The sequence below is a fragment of the Heliangelus exortis genome, chromosome 2, assembly GCF_036169615.1.
Source record: "Heliangelus exortis chromosome 2, bHelExo1.hap1, whole genome shotgun sequence".
NCBI lineage: Eukaryota > Metazoa > Chordata > Aves > Apodiformes > Trochilidae > Heliangelus > Heliangelus exortis.
Genome location: NC_092423.1, coordinates 105,623,014 through 105,639,306, shown reverse-complemented (window position 1 = coordinate 105,639,306; position 16,293 = coordinate 105,623,014). Strand labels below are relative to the sequence as shown.

The 16,293-nt window shown below is 45.7% G+C and overlaps 1 protein-coding gene across 3 annotated transcripts in view; it reads left to right on the top strand.

The window, feature by feature from the left end:
• KCTD1 (potassium channel tetramerization domain containing 1) overlaps nucleotides 1–16,293 on the top strand; it is a 103,766-nt gene that overhangs the window by 26,408 nt on the left and 61,065 nt on the right. Inside the window, exon 1 of one of the 3 annotated variants that reach the window (XM_071737391.1) lies at nucleotides 6,654–8,569. The exons of 1 other annotated variant lie outside the window; for it this stretch is intronic. In XM_071737391.1, coding sequence (XP_071593492.1) covers nucleotides 6,731–8,569 — 1,839 coding nt within the window. In that variant the 5' untranslated portion in view covers nucleotides 6,654–6,730. Of the gene's footprint in view, nucleotides 1–6,653; nucleotides 8,570–16,293 lie in introns of those variants that run through there. One more of the 3 variants, XR_011724518.1, reaches the window with a different exon arrangement.

Here is a 16,293-nt window from a genome sequence, read left to right as displayed (position 1 = left end):
TATACAAGGCAAAAAAAGAACTTAAATTTTTTCTTGCTTATTTCAGCAATGCTCATTGATCCCAAAATGTGGGGTTTCTACTAGCAAATTACTACCTGCTTTTAATGAAATAATACAGTCTATGAATGTGCCAAGTGCTGGTTCTGAGGGGTTTTGAATTATTTTTATTTATTTGATGATACCTTTATTTCTGCTACATGTTTTACAACTGCTTTCCTTGATCAAATCATTATCTGATAAAGGATGTCATGGAGGCTGGAGGTGAACGTGCTATACTTTTTTTATCCCTATATTTTTCTTCCATATCATCTCTGTATGTGTTCCCATATATTCAAGTGCTGCTTAACCAGTTTGTGTAATCTGTGAAGCAAACGTTATTTAGGCAGTTTCTGTCAGTTTAGATCTCACAGGGTAACTAGCAATGCTTTAGCACCTCTCACATTGAGAAGGGAATGTGGCATTCTATTATTAGGACCAGAAAGCATTGTGACCAGATCATGGTTTAAAAGAAAGTAGATGCAAAATTTGCACAGGTCAGATTTGCCAACATCATATCAAACAAAATGGGGGAGAATGAAAAGGAAGGAGTAGAAAAAAAAATTGTGTTTTATTGTTAGTTACTTTTCCAGCAATAGAAAGGTGGGTCTGGGTGACAGCCTGAGAAGGGCTCTGACAGTGTGTTACAGTATGGTTGTGGTCTCCATGGGCATCATTTGAACTCACCCATTTTTAAAGTTGCTTAAAGTGGGTTTGTGTCAACGCAGCTGAGATAACTCAATCGAGAAAAGAAAATCCAAAGAGACAGGCCATTGGTGCTGGGGTTTTTGCTACATAGATACCTGAAAAGGAATTTCTAAATTCACTGTGACACAGACATAACACTGGTGGAAAAGGGGAATAATCAGTTTATTTCAGTTACTAAGTCAAAACAAAAGTATATTGACAGTGAATTCAGGGTATAAAGAGGCATTAAAGCCACTAGCCAACTGTCAGATTTTCTGATTCCCTTTTCCAGGCTGTGCTGGAGGCCAGTTGTCACCCTGTCCCTTGGCGACCCCCAGCTCTGAGAAAAACCTGTTGTGAATAAATATTTTGGAGTGTACAGCCCTGCCTGTAAAGCCCTTCAAAGTGCCTGCATAAGCACTCAGCACACCTCATGACAACACAAAAACTTTGTGTCATGCAATGGGGACTGAAAAAGTAAAAAAGATAGAAGCCATAAGGTACAGAAACAAGCTGGAAAGTGCATTTCTTCAGTCTCATTACATTACATTTTTGTTTATTATATTGCTAAGGCTCAGGTTTTTTTATTCCTTTTTTTCTTAAGGGAATTGTTAAGAAGCCTTCTAAGCCAGACATTGTTGTCATATAACCAGACATCCCTCCCTTCATATCTAAACATCATTCAGCCCACTGTGATTTCCAGCCTGAGCTTTTAGTTCAAAACATTTTTTAATTGGAAGATTATGAACAGAATATAGTATTTCAAGAACTCCATATCCAAAGCAGCATTAATTTGTGCTCCATTACATAGTACTAAAAACACTGTATGAAGTGAAAACTTGTACTTACACAGACCTACAACACCTATAAAACAGGCTTCATGGTTTCACAGGGATCTCTCTTTGGAGTTTCCTTTCTTGAGTTACTGTCTTGGTCCTTCTAAATTTCGCTCACATCCATGTAGAATTATGGACCCAGTTGAAGAGGACTGAAAACTAACACAAATTTTCATTTTGGATGGGAAAAGCTCTTTCTTTCCACAGTGGATAAACGTGGCACCACTAAACCTGCTGGGTTGCTCGGTGTCAGTGTTTCATAGAACTGTCCAGACAGCTGCTAGAGCAGCTACATCCTGCTACTGCTGTGCCTCACAGATCATCCAATTTGTTTCAAGTGCCCTCATCACCACAGAAGCAAAGACAAACATAAACTGAAACACAGCTAAATAAAACATTAATATATCTCCTAGCAGTTTACTTCCAGCATGTTTTAAAAGACCCTTCAAACCTTTATGTAGTGCAATGTAATTTATTATCTGCCTCTCTCCAAGCTGTCTGACAACACAGCTCTTCTGTATTTTTTGAAGCAAAAATGCTCCAGCTGCTTGACACTGAAAATAACGATGATTCACAAAGTTTTGATTTTTAATTTGCAAAGCACTAAATGCCTGCTTTCTTGCGAAGATGATGACTCAGGTTTTCTCTCATTTGCTTGGAAAAAAGAGCAACCGGGAAACAAATTATGGCCTCAGCAACAAAAGTATTGCTTTTGTGAAAGGAAAAAAAAAAATAGCTTATGGCAAATAACCTGGGGCAAAAAAATAGGAGTGTACTTTGGAAATACCATTTCAGTTGACAGCATGGCATCTGGCTTGATGTTGCCTTCATATTTCACAACATTTTGGTAGAAGCTGGTGCTTTGATATGCACAACTACCACTAACATTTCATAATATGACAATCTCAGAGGTGAAATAGCCTTTGTATTTTAAAATTCATTAAGAGCAGTTGCAACTTGGTGCTGATGGATACATCATTGCTTTCCTAAATCAGTCACCTTTGCTGAGTTATATACAGCCATTTCATTGCCACACTGACAAGTGATGCTAATCTGAAAAAAAGAAAAAATGTAAATAAGTTTAAAATCTATTATAGCACATTATGTGTCAGTATCAGCTGTCCTTAGCATCAAGAAGTAATGAAACATCTAAAATTACCTACATACAATTAAAAGAATAAAATAAAAATGGAATTAGCATTGAAATGCTAGTTCTGAAATGCTAAAAAATGCTTATTTCAGAACTGTGTGTTTCTGGGTGGGAGAAGGATTTCTAGGACATGATTTTTCCTGAAGTGAATTTTCCAAGGGACAAAGTGTTACTTGCCTTCTAGTTCTGTAGTTTCAATATGGATGTCTCATACTGATTTCCATGTAGCTTGCCTCTACAGCAAAAATACCTAGTGTTTAGAAACAAATCAACACATTTTAAGAACATGTTTGTTGCACTTAAAGTAACAATTGTACCTGAAGAAAAGGTTTTTTTCTTAAAAAGATGGCTTGCAATTAGCCTTGGGGTTAACCAACAAGTTTTAATCACTGTTTTCCTAAAATCTTTTCTAGATGCCTCCTCATTTTCAGATTACTCCACTAGATTTTCTTTGCTTCTTGGCTTTTGGGGGATGTTCCATTTTAGTTCCTAGTGAAGCTTCATGACGAAACACCTACCAAGAAATGCTGAACCAGGAAAGCTTAGGTGGCTTTAAGTGAAACAAGCACTTAGAGAGACAGCAGGAGAAGTAGCCTGTGCTGGTTGGAAGGACACTAAGACTGTGGAGAGCTTTAGTACCATAGTCAGATTGTGAAGGAGAGTGGTTCTAGCAAGCTTTGTGCTTGCCAAGACCAAGACCGGGGGCCAGGGGGAAGAGTAGCTTCAAAAAGAAGTGAAGGAAGGCCTGAAACTACTTGGTAATGTGGTTGCAAGCATTACCTTTATTGTAAACCAACTGACTCATGCAGAAGGTTTTATGGTTTTGGTTTCTAACCTGGCATGCTAGTTCTGTGGCACATGAACTGATCTTGAAGCATATACAAGGAAGGAAAATCCAGTCTAGGGTTGCAGCCTTAGTGGGGCAGGTGCATTATTAGAGTTCTGTGGGTATTACATCTTCTTTACTGACAACAGTAATAAAATGTATTCTCGAAGTGTCAACGGGACCTGTATGAGAATCAGCCTCAAACCTTGAGTCCTGGGGGAGAAGTCTGTCTATGCCTGTGCAAAGCACAGGATGAAACTCTGGGTAGTGACATGGAGGGTGGAGTGGATGCAGGTTTAATGTTATTATGCCAGCTTGCATTAGACAAACTTGTGCAACTCTGGCAGTTTTGGAATGCAGTTTGATTACCTCGTCTAACTTGAGAACTTGAACAGTAGGATGTAAACTTTCGGAATACAACTGACTAGGCTGAATCTTATCTTTAGAAAAGCAGACAAATAAGTAAGTTAACACATATATGTGATTGACTTACATATCTGTGTGTAATACATACACACACATATGTACAAATAGATTATACAGGTATGTATATACACCTTATGTGGGCGTCTTTCCAATTAGGGGCACTTGCAGCACTCTAAACACCTCACTTGCTACTCTCTGAATTCCCCCTGGCTGCTGAGTTGCTTCCAATTGATGTCTGTAATACGGATGCTTAGTGTATGTTTTACCCCTCCAACCTGGGTTCCATGTTAATATGCAAGTCTGTCAACATAATTCACTTCCTGTAATCAGGAAATGGTGATTAAATGAACATCCAAGTACAAAAGCTGTCAACCTGGTGTTCATCCTTTTTAAAGTAAAAAAAAAAAAAAAAAAAAAGGAAAAAAGAAAAGGTGTCTTCTCTCTGATCTTAGGATAGAAGAGTAGAATAGAATTAAATTCAAAGGTCCATGCCAGTCATGTGATTTTTAGTATTTATGGCAAAAAGGGAAAAAAAAATATCTCTAGAAAGGCTGTATGCTCCAAGCCCTACAGTCTCTGTCTTATAAGGTGGGCTGTTATAGCTCTGAAAGGACCTTGTCTGGGTAATTTAGATTTTAACCAAAAGAATGTCTTGCTGCTTTTAACTATCTGTTTCAGCATCTGGTCCATCTCATTGGAAGGGCTTCGAGACTTTGATTCATGATTGGGTTGGAAATGGCATTTGATGGAGGACAGGGAAAGTTATTTTCTCATCATGTACATAGGAAAAAAAAATCTCTATAATATATATATATGCCATCGGCCTGCAAAGGAACATAACCCACTCTCAAACTACAGAGCTAGTACAACTTCTTTAGTGCGTGCAACAACTTTGACCTCCGTGTAATTGCTCCATCAATATAACAGTGCCGGGGTTCTTTTCAATTATTTTATGGGAGGGGCAGCCCTCTTCCCGGAGTGCTGATTTGTTTCGAATTGGCCTAATTTGCTCAACAATTTGATCATCCTTTCTTGGGGATCCCGCGTCTCCTCGGACAAACGCGGGCGGGAGCTGCCCCGGCCGCTCCGGTAACCACCCCCAGGTAACCACCGGTGCTGAGGCTCGGCGCTGAGCAGCTGCCTACGGATGAGTAAGCAGCAAATGTGGCAACTCAGGCCAGCAGCTCTGCAATTAAGGCTATAATTTCAGGTGTAGCCAATAGTCGTAATGAATATTTATTTCAAGGTACTAAATAAAAGAAATAGCCCGCCTAAGCGGTATGGGTAGGGTTGTGTGGTGGTTTGGCTCGTGTAGTGTTGGGGGGGGGGGGGGGGGGGGATACGGCCACCCTGTCCCGTCCTGGGTGGGACAGGTTCTGCGTTGCGCTGCTACAGGGCTTGTGCCCCCTGCCCATCCCAGCCAAGGAACCTTCCCGGGGAGGGAAGGGTAAGGCGTGAGCAGCGAGGTTTCTGGCTACAGCTCCGCTAGCTACAGCTGCCCCAGAGAAGGAGCTCCCCGCTGGCGCGTACCGGGAGGGGGCTTGTAGTCGGCCGGGTCTCGGCTCCCCCCACCCACGCTGGGATGTGCGGCTATTACCCTTTACGGAAGCCCCCGCAGTGTCCTCGCTAGGGCCGGTTCTGTAACCCCGCGCTCTCCGGCGTGGTTGCGAGAGTCCCCTCAGTTTTCACCCCATCGCTAAAGGTGGGGGGGGGGAAGGAAAGGAGAGGGGGGCAGTTGAGAGAAGAGCCGCTCTCCCTGGGAGGCAGGGGCGGTACGGGGGGGCTGAGAGCCCTCCGGCTCCCCTAAAGTCTGCAGCCCCAGCGAGCTAGAGGGCGGCCCGTCAGCCCCCGAGTCGTTGTTTCTCTCCATCCGCAACCAACCTTGCCGGGGCTGCCGCAAGCCAAGCGAGCGCCGCGGCTTCCAGCCGGCTCTTGCCGGACGGACTCCGAACCGCACGGATGCAAAGCCCCGAGCGACCATCTCCTCCCGAGCCCCTCGATCGAAATCAAGGCTCCCGGCTAAAGGTGCGACGAGGCCGGCGGCGGGCGATGCCGCGGCGGTCCCGCTAGCGGGGACCGGGTCTGGCCAGGCAGCATCCCGTCGAGAAGAGTCGTGCTGCCGGTCAAGGGCAGCCCGACTTTTTTTTGGCGGTTTTGGTGGGTTTTGGTTTGGTTTTTTTTTCGTTTAAGGTTTGGTTTTGGTTTTGTGGTGGCTTGCTTTTTTTTTCTTTTTTTTTTTTTTTTTTTCTCCTATCTTTGTTTTTTAAGTTGCTATGAATTGAGGATGTGCGAGTGTTAGGAGGTGTGATGCGCGCCGACCTCCATCCCGGCTGCTCGGTGGCGGTCCGTCGCTTCCGAAAGAGCCGCTCCACGAACGGAGTGCTTTATTTTCGGGGATGGTGAGGTGGGACGAGCGCCGGGGGTGGGGTGGGGGGATCCGTCGGGCGCTGCGTTCCCCCCGGCCCGGCGGTTCCCCCCACCAGCGGCGTCCACCTCCGTTGCTCGACGGGACGGACCCGAGGTGAGCGTCGGGCGCGGTAAGTACCGCTCCCTTCCCCGCTGTACCCCCTTACCGCGGCTCAGCCTCCTCCCCATTCATCCCAACCCCTCCCGCCCCTTCCCCGCCGCCACCACTGGGAGCGCGGCCCCTTTAAGAGACCGGGCTTTGCCTCCCGGTAGCTGAAGGTCATTAAAACACAAAAGCGCTCCAGCGCTGCGGTCCAATATAGCGCATGCGCCCTGCCCGAGGACTGGCAGGAAGACGGCAATATGGCGAGAATGCCTGGCAGCGGCGGCGGCGGAGAGTGGAGCGGAGGGGGAGGCGGAGGCGGCGGCGGGAACAATGCCGGGGACCGGCCGCCCGGCCGCGGCGTTGCCCCCCGCCCGCATCGCTACTGCAGCGCAGGCGAGGAGGAGGAGGGCGAGGAGGAGGATGAGATCCAGGAGGTGCAGATAACGGGGGACGAGGAGGAGGAGGACGGAGCCGATGGGGGGCTGCTGCTGGACGAGGAGGAGGAGGAGGAAGAGGAGATGGGTCTGGAGTGGGACGGCGAGGAGGAGACGGAGCCGCTGCCGCCCGCCCCGGGCCGTACTCCGGGCGGCGGCGGCAGCGGCGGCGTCGGGGCGGCCCCGGGGGGCGCCGCGGTGGTTGCCCCGGGGGGTGGCGGCGGCGGTGGCCCCGGGGGGGCGGCGGAGGACGCGGAGCTGGAGGCGGCCCTGCTGTTGCAGCGGCCGGAGCGGGCGCGGCTGAGCGAGAACACGCGGCTGGCCACCCGCTACGCTGTGCGCATCTTCCGCGAGTACCTGAGCGAGAAGGCGCAGAGCCCCGACTTCGAGACGATGGACAAGGGAGCGCTCTGCCGTGTCCTGCGCTCCTTCTACGCCGAGGCGCGCTCCAAGAGCGGGCAGCTCTACTCCAAGTCCTCCCTCATCAGCATCCGCAGCTCCCTCAACCGCTACCTCAACGAGCCACCCTACTGCCGCACCCTCGACCTCACCAAGGACCCCGAGCTCCGAGCTGCCAACCTCACTCTGGCCGCCGTCATCCGTAAGCTGGAGGAGCAAGGCGCCGGTCCAGTGGTCCAGAAGCAGGCCATCACCCGCGCCGACCTCCGCAAGCTCTACACCTGCAGTGTCTTCAGCACCCAGAGCCCCTTTGGCCTCCTCAACAAGGTCTGGTTCGAGACCTGCATGTATTTCTGCACGCGGGGCCGGGAGAACCAGCGGGAGCTGGAGGAGGACTCTTTTGGGCTAGCTGTGGACGAGGATGGACGCAAGTTCGTCTACTTCAAGGCACTGGGGCCCTACCACAAGTCACGCTCGTCCTCCTGGAGCAAGAAGCGGGCGGAGAGCAGCGACGAGGAGAACCTGCCTCGCATGTATGAGACTGGCACCGAGTTCTGCCCCTACGCCAGCTTTGTCAAATACCTTTCGAAGCGCAACCCCCTCTGCAAGGCCTTCTTCCAGCGCCCACGGGACCACTGCAGTGAGGGTGACATCACCTGGTACGAGAACAAGGCCATCGGCAAGAACCTCCTGGGCACCCGCATGCAGATGCTCTCCAAGGCAGCCAAACTCTCTAAGACCTACACCAACCATTGCATCGGCGCCGTCTCCATTGCCACCCTCAACAGCATCGCTGGCATCGGCACCAAGCTGGGGGGGCCGCAACCGCCACACCACCATCCTCCTCCCCACCACCACCACCACCTCCTCCACCACCCCGCTGGCGGGGGCTGCTACACCCCTGCCGCCATCAATGGTGGGCCCCGGCCTCGGCCACCCGCTGCCAACCCCTACATGCTGCCCAAAGACGGTGATGCCGCGTCAGTGAAGGCAGAAGCAGCCGCCGTGGCCCCGGCCAAGCGGCCCCTCTACGAGGCGGTGTTCCCCGCAGGGGCTGCGGCCGGTGGCGATGCCTGTGGGCCCTCTGCCTCCCCCAAAAGACTCTGCCGCCGCCCCGCTGAGCCCCTGGACGCTGCCGCGCCTGCCGTGGTGGTGGTCTCAGTGAAACAAGACCCCCTGCCTCACCTCCTCCCCGAAGCCAATGGGCACAGAAGCACCACCTCACCCACAGTAGTTTCACCTGCTATTGTTTCCCCCACACAGGTAACTGGAAAAAAAAAAAGAAAAAAAAAAGAGAAAAAAAAAATTAAAAAAAAAAAAGGTGGCAACCTTGTACCCCATCCCACATAGCTTCCACTGCCCTCTCCTTCCTTCTTGTCTGCCCGAAGGTTGGGTGCCTGTGCACACTGCCAGCCACTACTGCCAGGGTGGCTCCTGGGGTGACTCTTTGTTCAGGCACCCAACAAGCCCAAATGTGAGTTTTCCAGCTCATTCACCCCTTCAGTTTTCTCACCCCTTGCCACTGGTCTAATGGTCTGGTGACCACTTGCTGCATGCCCATGGGGCAGATGTGAGAGGTGCCCGGGTGCTGCCATGCTCCCCATCAGCGGCACCACCACTGACAGCTCAGCCTCTCGGGCTCCTCTTTTCCCTCCTTTTTCTCCGTTTTCCTTTTTTTGTTTTGTTTTGGTTTTTTGTTTTGTTTTGTTTGCGGGAGATGCGAGTTATGAAAGTCGGGCCAAAATAGTAGATAAGGGCGTTCAGGTATCATTAGTGTGTGTGGTGTTCTTGATGTGCTAATGAAGTATTTGAATAACCTCAAATGCAGGAAACAGCCAGGAGAATACTCAATTACACACTAGTAATGAGGGTGTAATTTTAAACTTCAGAAGTTAACAAGAGGGTTAATACGGCAATTGCATTCATCTTGTATTTGTTTATTTAAAATAGCTCTGTTTCCTGGCAGTGATCCTTTTTTTTTTTTTTAAACAAGGCAAATTGGCTTTAGTTGCGTTAGTTGCCATGGTGGTGAAATATACAGTAAGAGCACAATTAACCGGGTTTAGGTGCAGCTTAAATGTGGAACGAGCCCAAGTTCATTAGCTGTGTTTCGCTGAGGTAAAGCGGTCTTGTCAAAAATGCTGCTGCTGCTGAGCTGCGCCTTGATGCGCGCCTTGCGATCCCCCCTCTGCTGTCTGCCGCCACGTACTGCTGCCTGCTCCCCGTACCCTCCAAAAGGTACGGGTGTTTGAGCTAAATTACTTCAATTAAAAACTCACTGCACCCCTTCAATTGGCTTGAAGTTAGTTTGTTTTGGGGGAGCCGGGGGGGGAGGAAGGAAAAAAAAAAAAAATTCTAGCGAAATCTCTAACGCGTGTAGAGTTAACGTTGTGCCCCATAAAAAAGACCGTGTTTCAGGCAAGAACTTTACTGCTGGCTGCCCTACACGATTACAAAACCCCTCTGACATTCTTGTGTCAAGTAATAACAGGGCGCGCAGCCGTCGGCCGGAGAGCGCGGCGCTGGGTGAGCACAGGTATATGACATGCCTGAGCTGTTTCCCAAGTGGAAATACCAGTTCTGGACAGACTGACCTTTTCAAAGAGTTTGCCAGCTAATCAACCAGCCTGAAGGCTAATTGGGAGGGAGGGGGGGGGGGGGGAAGGAGGGCGGGGAAAGGCAGAGGGAGACTTTCTGTGAATGCCTGCATAAGCATCTATGTTCTTTAAAATACCTGTGACCTCTCCTTTCTAGCAAAGGGTTGTTTTGTTTTTTAATGACCACTTCAGTGGAGTGCTGTAGTTTGATCTCCCGCTGTGTGTATCTGGTGTCTCAGAATGGCTTAGAGGTTTGATTATGTGCAGATAAATGTTTTTGCTCTAGCTCATTATTTCAGGTATAAGCTAATGCTCTTTGCTGTATTTAACCCTAGACTCCTCTTACTCTTGCTTTTAATGACCTTGAAAGTAATTTTAAAAACTTCAGGCATAGTTTGCCTTTTCTAGAGCAGCGGCACACGTGAGTACGGGAAGGGGTAGAGGGAACCGGGCAGTTCCGACCCAGTTAGTGGGAACAGTTCCGTGTGTCTTTAACCTGATAAATGAGGTATGGTGGTGCCTTCAGGCTGGAGAGCTGCGTCTTTACCCCTGACCACAAATCTCTTCACGCTTGCATAAAGTTTAGGTGAGGAGAGTGCCGGCTGCTGCTCTGTGTGTCTCAGAGTTGCTCTTCCTACGTTTGGAGCTGCAGTTCTCACGCGTGGTGGGCTGCGAGGGGAAATAGGGAAATATCTAACATAGATGATAAAGTACACAGGCGTGTGTTGTTTTCTGAAGTGTGTCAAGAAAGCAGATGAGCAATCAACAAGGATAGTAACCAGTGTGTATGGGGGAGGGGGATGGTTCCAGTAATTATATAAAATGTTCATCTTCATTCACGATTTCATGCGTTCGTCAAACTGCCCAGACACTTTTGGAGCAGAACCTTGCTTTTGCTGCAAAACTTATTAGTTTTAAGTCTCTCGGAGAAGGGAAAGTTTATTTTTTTAAATAACTGATCTTCTCATGTCACTTTTAGCTTTCCGCACTTCTTCTGGGATGTGACAAAATGAGAAAGTACTGGCTGTGACATAGGTTACCTTGGGAGAATGTTAATGCTAAACTTTTTTGCCATAGCTACCTTTTATAATAGTTATTCTAATCAAGGTCCAGGGCATTTCCTGGGGAAATTAATGACTGGCCAGGGTTAATGGCCCAAGGCACTGCCTCAAATCATCGTCTCTCCCAGTCGGTCATTAATCCCCAGGAAATGCCCTGGCCTTCAATCCTTGCTGCTTAATTATAAACAAAGACTTTCCAGGCCTTTTTACTGAATACACCTCATCAAGTAACATCATGCTAAATTCCACTGTTGACAAATATTACTGATTCCTTGAAAACTTGAAGGTCATAAGCTTGTGGTTTATTGGGTTGTCTTTGTAATTATTCTTCCAGGGGACCTATTCTGCTGCCCTCATAAACTTCTGCAATGCTCTGGTGAATAGATGATGATTTGGCTTCTTAGCATGCATGTATGCTCTTTGCTTGATGCTGTCAATGAGATAAGGTATGGAAGAGGTTAAAGGAAGACACTGAATGGGATGCTTTCAATTTGCCCTGACTACAAACTTTAAGAATTGGAGCAAACACGTTAATTGTATGCTTTTCTGTTTTCTGTTGTGGTTGCTCCATTTTTATTTTGTCTCTTCACTGTTGGAGCCTATTCTAGAGCTTAGGGAAGGGTACATTAAGTGTTCATCTTTTCCAGCTATTGCTTTAGGTTGCAGCCTTCAGACCAGCATTTGTAGAGTGTATTTTAAGCATACAGCACTGTGCCATCCATGCACAACTTTCTTTTCAGTCCTCATTTGCTCTGAAGTGTAGCAATTTTCTTGCCACTGACAGTACTTCAGTTCAAGCTGATGACAGAGGGATGTAATTTGACTGTTGTTCATCTCTTGTGTTACTGAAAGATGAACAATAGCTAAAGTTTGAGCTTGTGATGCTACAATGTGGTGGTAGCTCTTGATTTATACATCTGGTACACACTGAACTTACTAAAGTAATAATACTTGAAAATAGGTTTAAGAAATTAGTGGCTTCTGCCATAAATGGAGAGAGTTGTATGTCACTTGAAAATGCTTCTGGTATGTCAGTTCTCTAGTTCAGTTTGGCTTCTCAGGACTGCTTGTGAAGAGTTGCATCAACTATTAGGACCAAAGAGTTGTTAAGACATCACTCATGTGCATTTTTCTTGGCTGTTGCAGAGAATCCTTAACCATTTTTCCTCCTGCTTTATATCTAGATCTGAGTTGTTTTCTTTTGATCTGGCACATGTCATTTTTGTTGTCTTATGCTCTCTTTGAATGGCTTACTTTGGCCAGAACAGGGTATCTGGTTCTGGCTACAGGTTTCTCAGAAGGAAAAACGGTTGCACATGATGAATTTAATTAAGTAGGCAGCAGGCACAACTAGGAACAAGTCAAAGTAACTGGTGAGTTAGTCTAACACTTTCTTTGGAGTTTTTTAGAGATGGATAAGAAGTACTCTGACTAGAATAATCATTATGTGCTTTCCAAGTATCTAGGGTAGGACTCCTCAGACAGCTTCAGGGAAGGATGCTTAGGTTAGGATGGCAGTGTTAGGATGCTAGGCTTTATTTATACAGAGATAATAGATGGGGCAATATCCCTATCTTAAAGGCTTGAAGTACAGCACCTGTTAATGACTGATGACTGCTAAACACCTTGTTAGTTCTTGTGGCAGTACTTGTACTGATCTGGTTTCAGAGGTTAGTACTGGCTGCCCTACTGCCTAGTTAGTGCCATCCTCTTTGACTAATGGTTTATCCTAGGTTGCAAGAAAATCTAGGATTTGCTTGGTGTCTTCTGAAACAGAAACAGTGGATGTGTGAGGATTAAAGGAACTGTAACAATGCTCTACCTCAAGGGCTACCGTTTCTTGGTTGCTTGTGACTTTTTTAATGGGGAAGATTTTCATCATCTTAGTTACAGATGTGGGAAGCAATTAAGCATAGAAGGGACTTATTATACCTGATAGTCATCAAAATTGCTCTGAAATCCTCGGGAGATGGGGTAGGGTAGCTGGTGTGTCAAGTATGGTCCCTGAAGAGCTTTCTTATCAATCTTAATGAAATGTGTGAACCCTGGCTATTGCTTTCTTTGGTGGAAGTCAGTGTTGTTTGTAACTGAATGCTGCTAAAGATCATGGACCATAAGTTTGGATTTTGTTTTTTTGGTTTTTTTTTAAGACAGTAGGATATTCCAAGTTACCTTTTTTAGCACTAATATGAATGTTTCCTGTGATGAGTGCAAGAAAAGCAGAATGGAGATTATGCTTAGCGACCTCATTGTATGTGCTGAAAGGAATGAAGGGAACTGTTTGTTGGTTGGTTTTTATGTTTGTTTTTTTGTTTTCTAGTTCGTTTTTGGGGGGGGGTTTTGTTTGTTTTGTTTTTTAAGTCTGAAGTTGGTCCATTTTGGATCAGCTGTTAGTGAGGGACTCAGTTTATGGTGGCTCAGGAGACTGTTTCACAGAAGATCTAAGAATGGCATTTCAATACAAGCATTTAGAATTGTGGTTGTAGAGTTTTAAATAAAACTGCTTGTTGGTCCTCTTAGTTGCATTGGTATGATTACATTTTCTAGCTGTTTCAGGTGGTGATTTCTTCCATTATCACTGTAGTTATAAAAATTTGTTTATTTTTTAAAGATTAGGCTCCTTTTATTTCATTGCATCATGTGACCAAGAAAACTTGCTTGGTCCAGTCTTCAGTGATGTTACAAATGCAAGAGGTGATCTGTTTTGTATAATGCAAACGAAGATGAGCTTTGTAGAACAATTAGGAGGAAAAACCCAGCATCACTGAAGCACTGCTGGATTTTGACCCTTATTTCTATAGCATCTGAAATTACTATGTTGGTACTCTTCCTCTGTGCACATCAAAGATGAAATGCACAAACTTAAAGGCAGCAGGGGGCTGGGGTTTTTTTGTGATGCTATTTTTTTTTTTTCAACAAAAAGTCTTCTGTGATTATCCTGTAAAACATTTCCCATTGCCCACTGCTTGCCTTCCAGAGAGAAAGAGATCAGAAACTGTTCAGTCTAATTGGTGAGTCTGCATGACAGTGACCTGCCGTATTTCATGTATGGTGTAGAAATAAATGAGTGCTTAAACCCTTTGAAACACACCACTACAGCAGAAGCCATAGGCTGTAATTAAATTCAATGTGGGGTTGTATTGTCTTGTGCCCTTGGCTATAAACTTGATAACAGACCATGGTATACCCACTATTGTGTTAGAAGCTGGAACCTAATTAGTGATGTTGTAGATTTTCAGTTACTTTCGAAGCCCTTCTGTTCATCTTTTTTCCCTGTGTCTTTTTTTGTTGTTGTTGTTATTGTTTTGATTTTCTGTTTCTGAAGCAATAAATGCACCCTTCTGAAAAGAAGGAAATTGTTAAGGGCATGTCACCAAATATGTATGTGCAAGATAATTTTTTATCATATTTGGGATTCAAGGGACAAGTGTTGGTAACTGCATTTTATCTGATGTAGAAGAGATTTATTAGTGTTGTGATAGTAAAAATATATAATCATGTTTCCAGGGAATACTTTCTAAGTATTTTCCAGGCATTAGAGGAAGGGGCAAGGAAGGGATTGAAATGTCTCATAATACCTTGATCTAAAAGTAACACTGGAAGACTTAAAAATGAATTCTGTTCTGGTTAGTTTTAGGAGATTATCCACGAGGGAATATGGCTCTTCTGGGCTTTTAGAAATTCACGTGCTTTTTGCACTCAACTGATTTTAGTTAGTTGATCTGAAAACCTTCAAACTTGCTAGGGCCTTAATCCCTAATCAGGACAAGTGCCTTTGATCTGTTCTTAATACCATTTTTAGTTGGGGAAATAATCAAAGTTGTAGTGCACAGATTCAGTACATACATTTCCAGTAAATTCTTAGTTAATTGATATGCTTGCTTATTGTATGCATTGTTACACTTCTGTAGCTAGGACAGATCATTTTAATGACTTTGAAATTGAGTGAATCTTTAAAGCCGTGTTCATTTTACCAATGCATGAAACCATTTATTTTTTTTCTCACTATATTATCTGCTCCATGTAACACAGTCCTGTACATGGATACAGGTGAGCTGGCACCTCTCTGGGACACCTGACTTGCTTCTTGTAGTGGCCTGGGTGGTGCTCTGTGCTGATTTGGTTTGCAGTATTTCTGGTACCTAAACCAAGTCGAGTAGCCTGGATAATACGTTACCATGTAGATTTTGGCAAGGGGTAATCACTTCAGTCAGTGGCACCAGCAGTGTGCAACCCATACTCCTTCTGTAGTACTCTTAAGATCTTCCACTGGGGAATAACAGGAGTCCAGGAAGACAAAGCTGATGTGATCTTCAGGAAACCATGGATGGTAAATCCCTTGGTGAAGCTTTCCTGAGGTTGGGGTAGGAGAGAAGGTTTGGCTGTAGCTTTTTTGGTAGCGCACAACTCGCAGGGGTAGTTAGTTTGTTCAGTAGGTGCTGTTCAGATAGCACAGGTGGCAGCAGTTGTCCTGGTGAAGGGAGGGGGCAAGCATCACTTTATTGGAGGCAAGGTGTGAGGATGAATCTTGACTTTCCTTCTGTTTTGTTATCCCAGGGATCCTGTGGAATTGCTGGGGTGCTTTCTGAGCTGGGAGTTACCTCTAAGATCATTCTTTCCTCCTCAGAGTGTCCAGGAACTGAGTCTGATGACTCTGTCATTTGGTTCAGTTTTGATACAGGGAGTGGAATGAAGCAGAGGCTGTGTAATTGGGCTTCTTGTGCTTGGTAGCTTGAATGAAGGAGCCACAGCTCTTGGGCTTCCTTGCAAATTGGTTCCTGTGTTCACTGTTACTACTTTTGCATCTGTCGGAAATGTAATGGTGTAAACAAACTTTTCTCTAGGACACCACTGTATTTTAGGCTCCTCTTATTTTTTGTTTGTTTGTTTTGCATGTGTCTGTTTATGTATGCTTAAGGATTGCTGGAAAAATTTCAAGAGTGATTTCTCAACATCCTTCAGCTCAGTCCTGAGCCTTTACTCACTGCAGCAACATATATAGCTGCTTCTTTTGCTGCTGTTGATTTTTTTTTTTTTTTTTTTTCTTTTCCTCCATGTTTTCTTAGCAGGCTTCAAAAGTGGCAAGGAGAGATTGTTCTGGAGTAAAGATAGCATGCTGTGTCTGATGCTTTAATTCTTGAGTTAAGGTACAGTGTAGTTATCCTGTGATCTGAGGTTCCTGGCTATGAAGCTTGTGCTTGCCTTGCCAGCGTCAGCTCTTGCTTCATGGGTGAGGTGTCTTCAGCAACAGCACCAAAACTCTAAGGCATTCCTGAAGGAACAGCACCAAAATTCTCAGGCACAGCAGGAAATCATCAGTAATTAATTA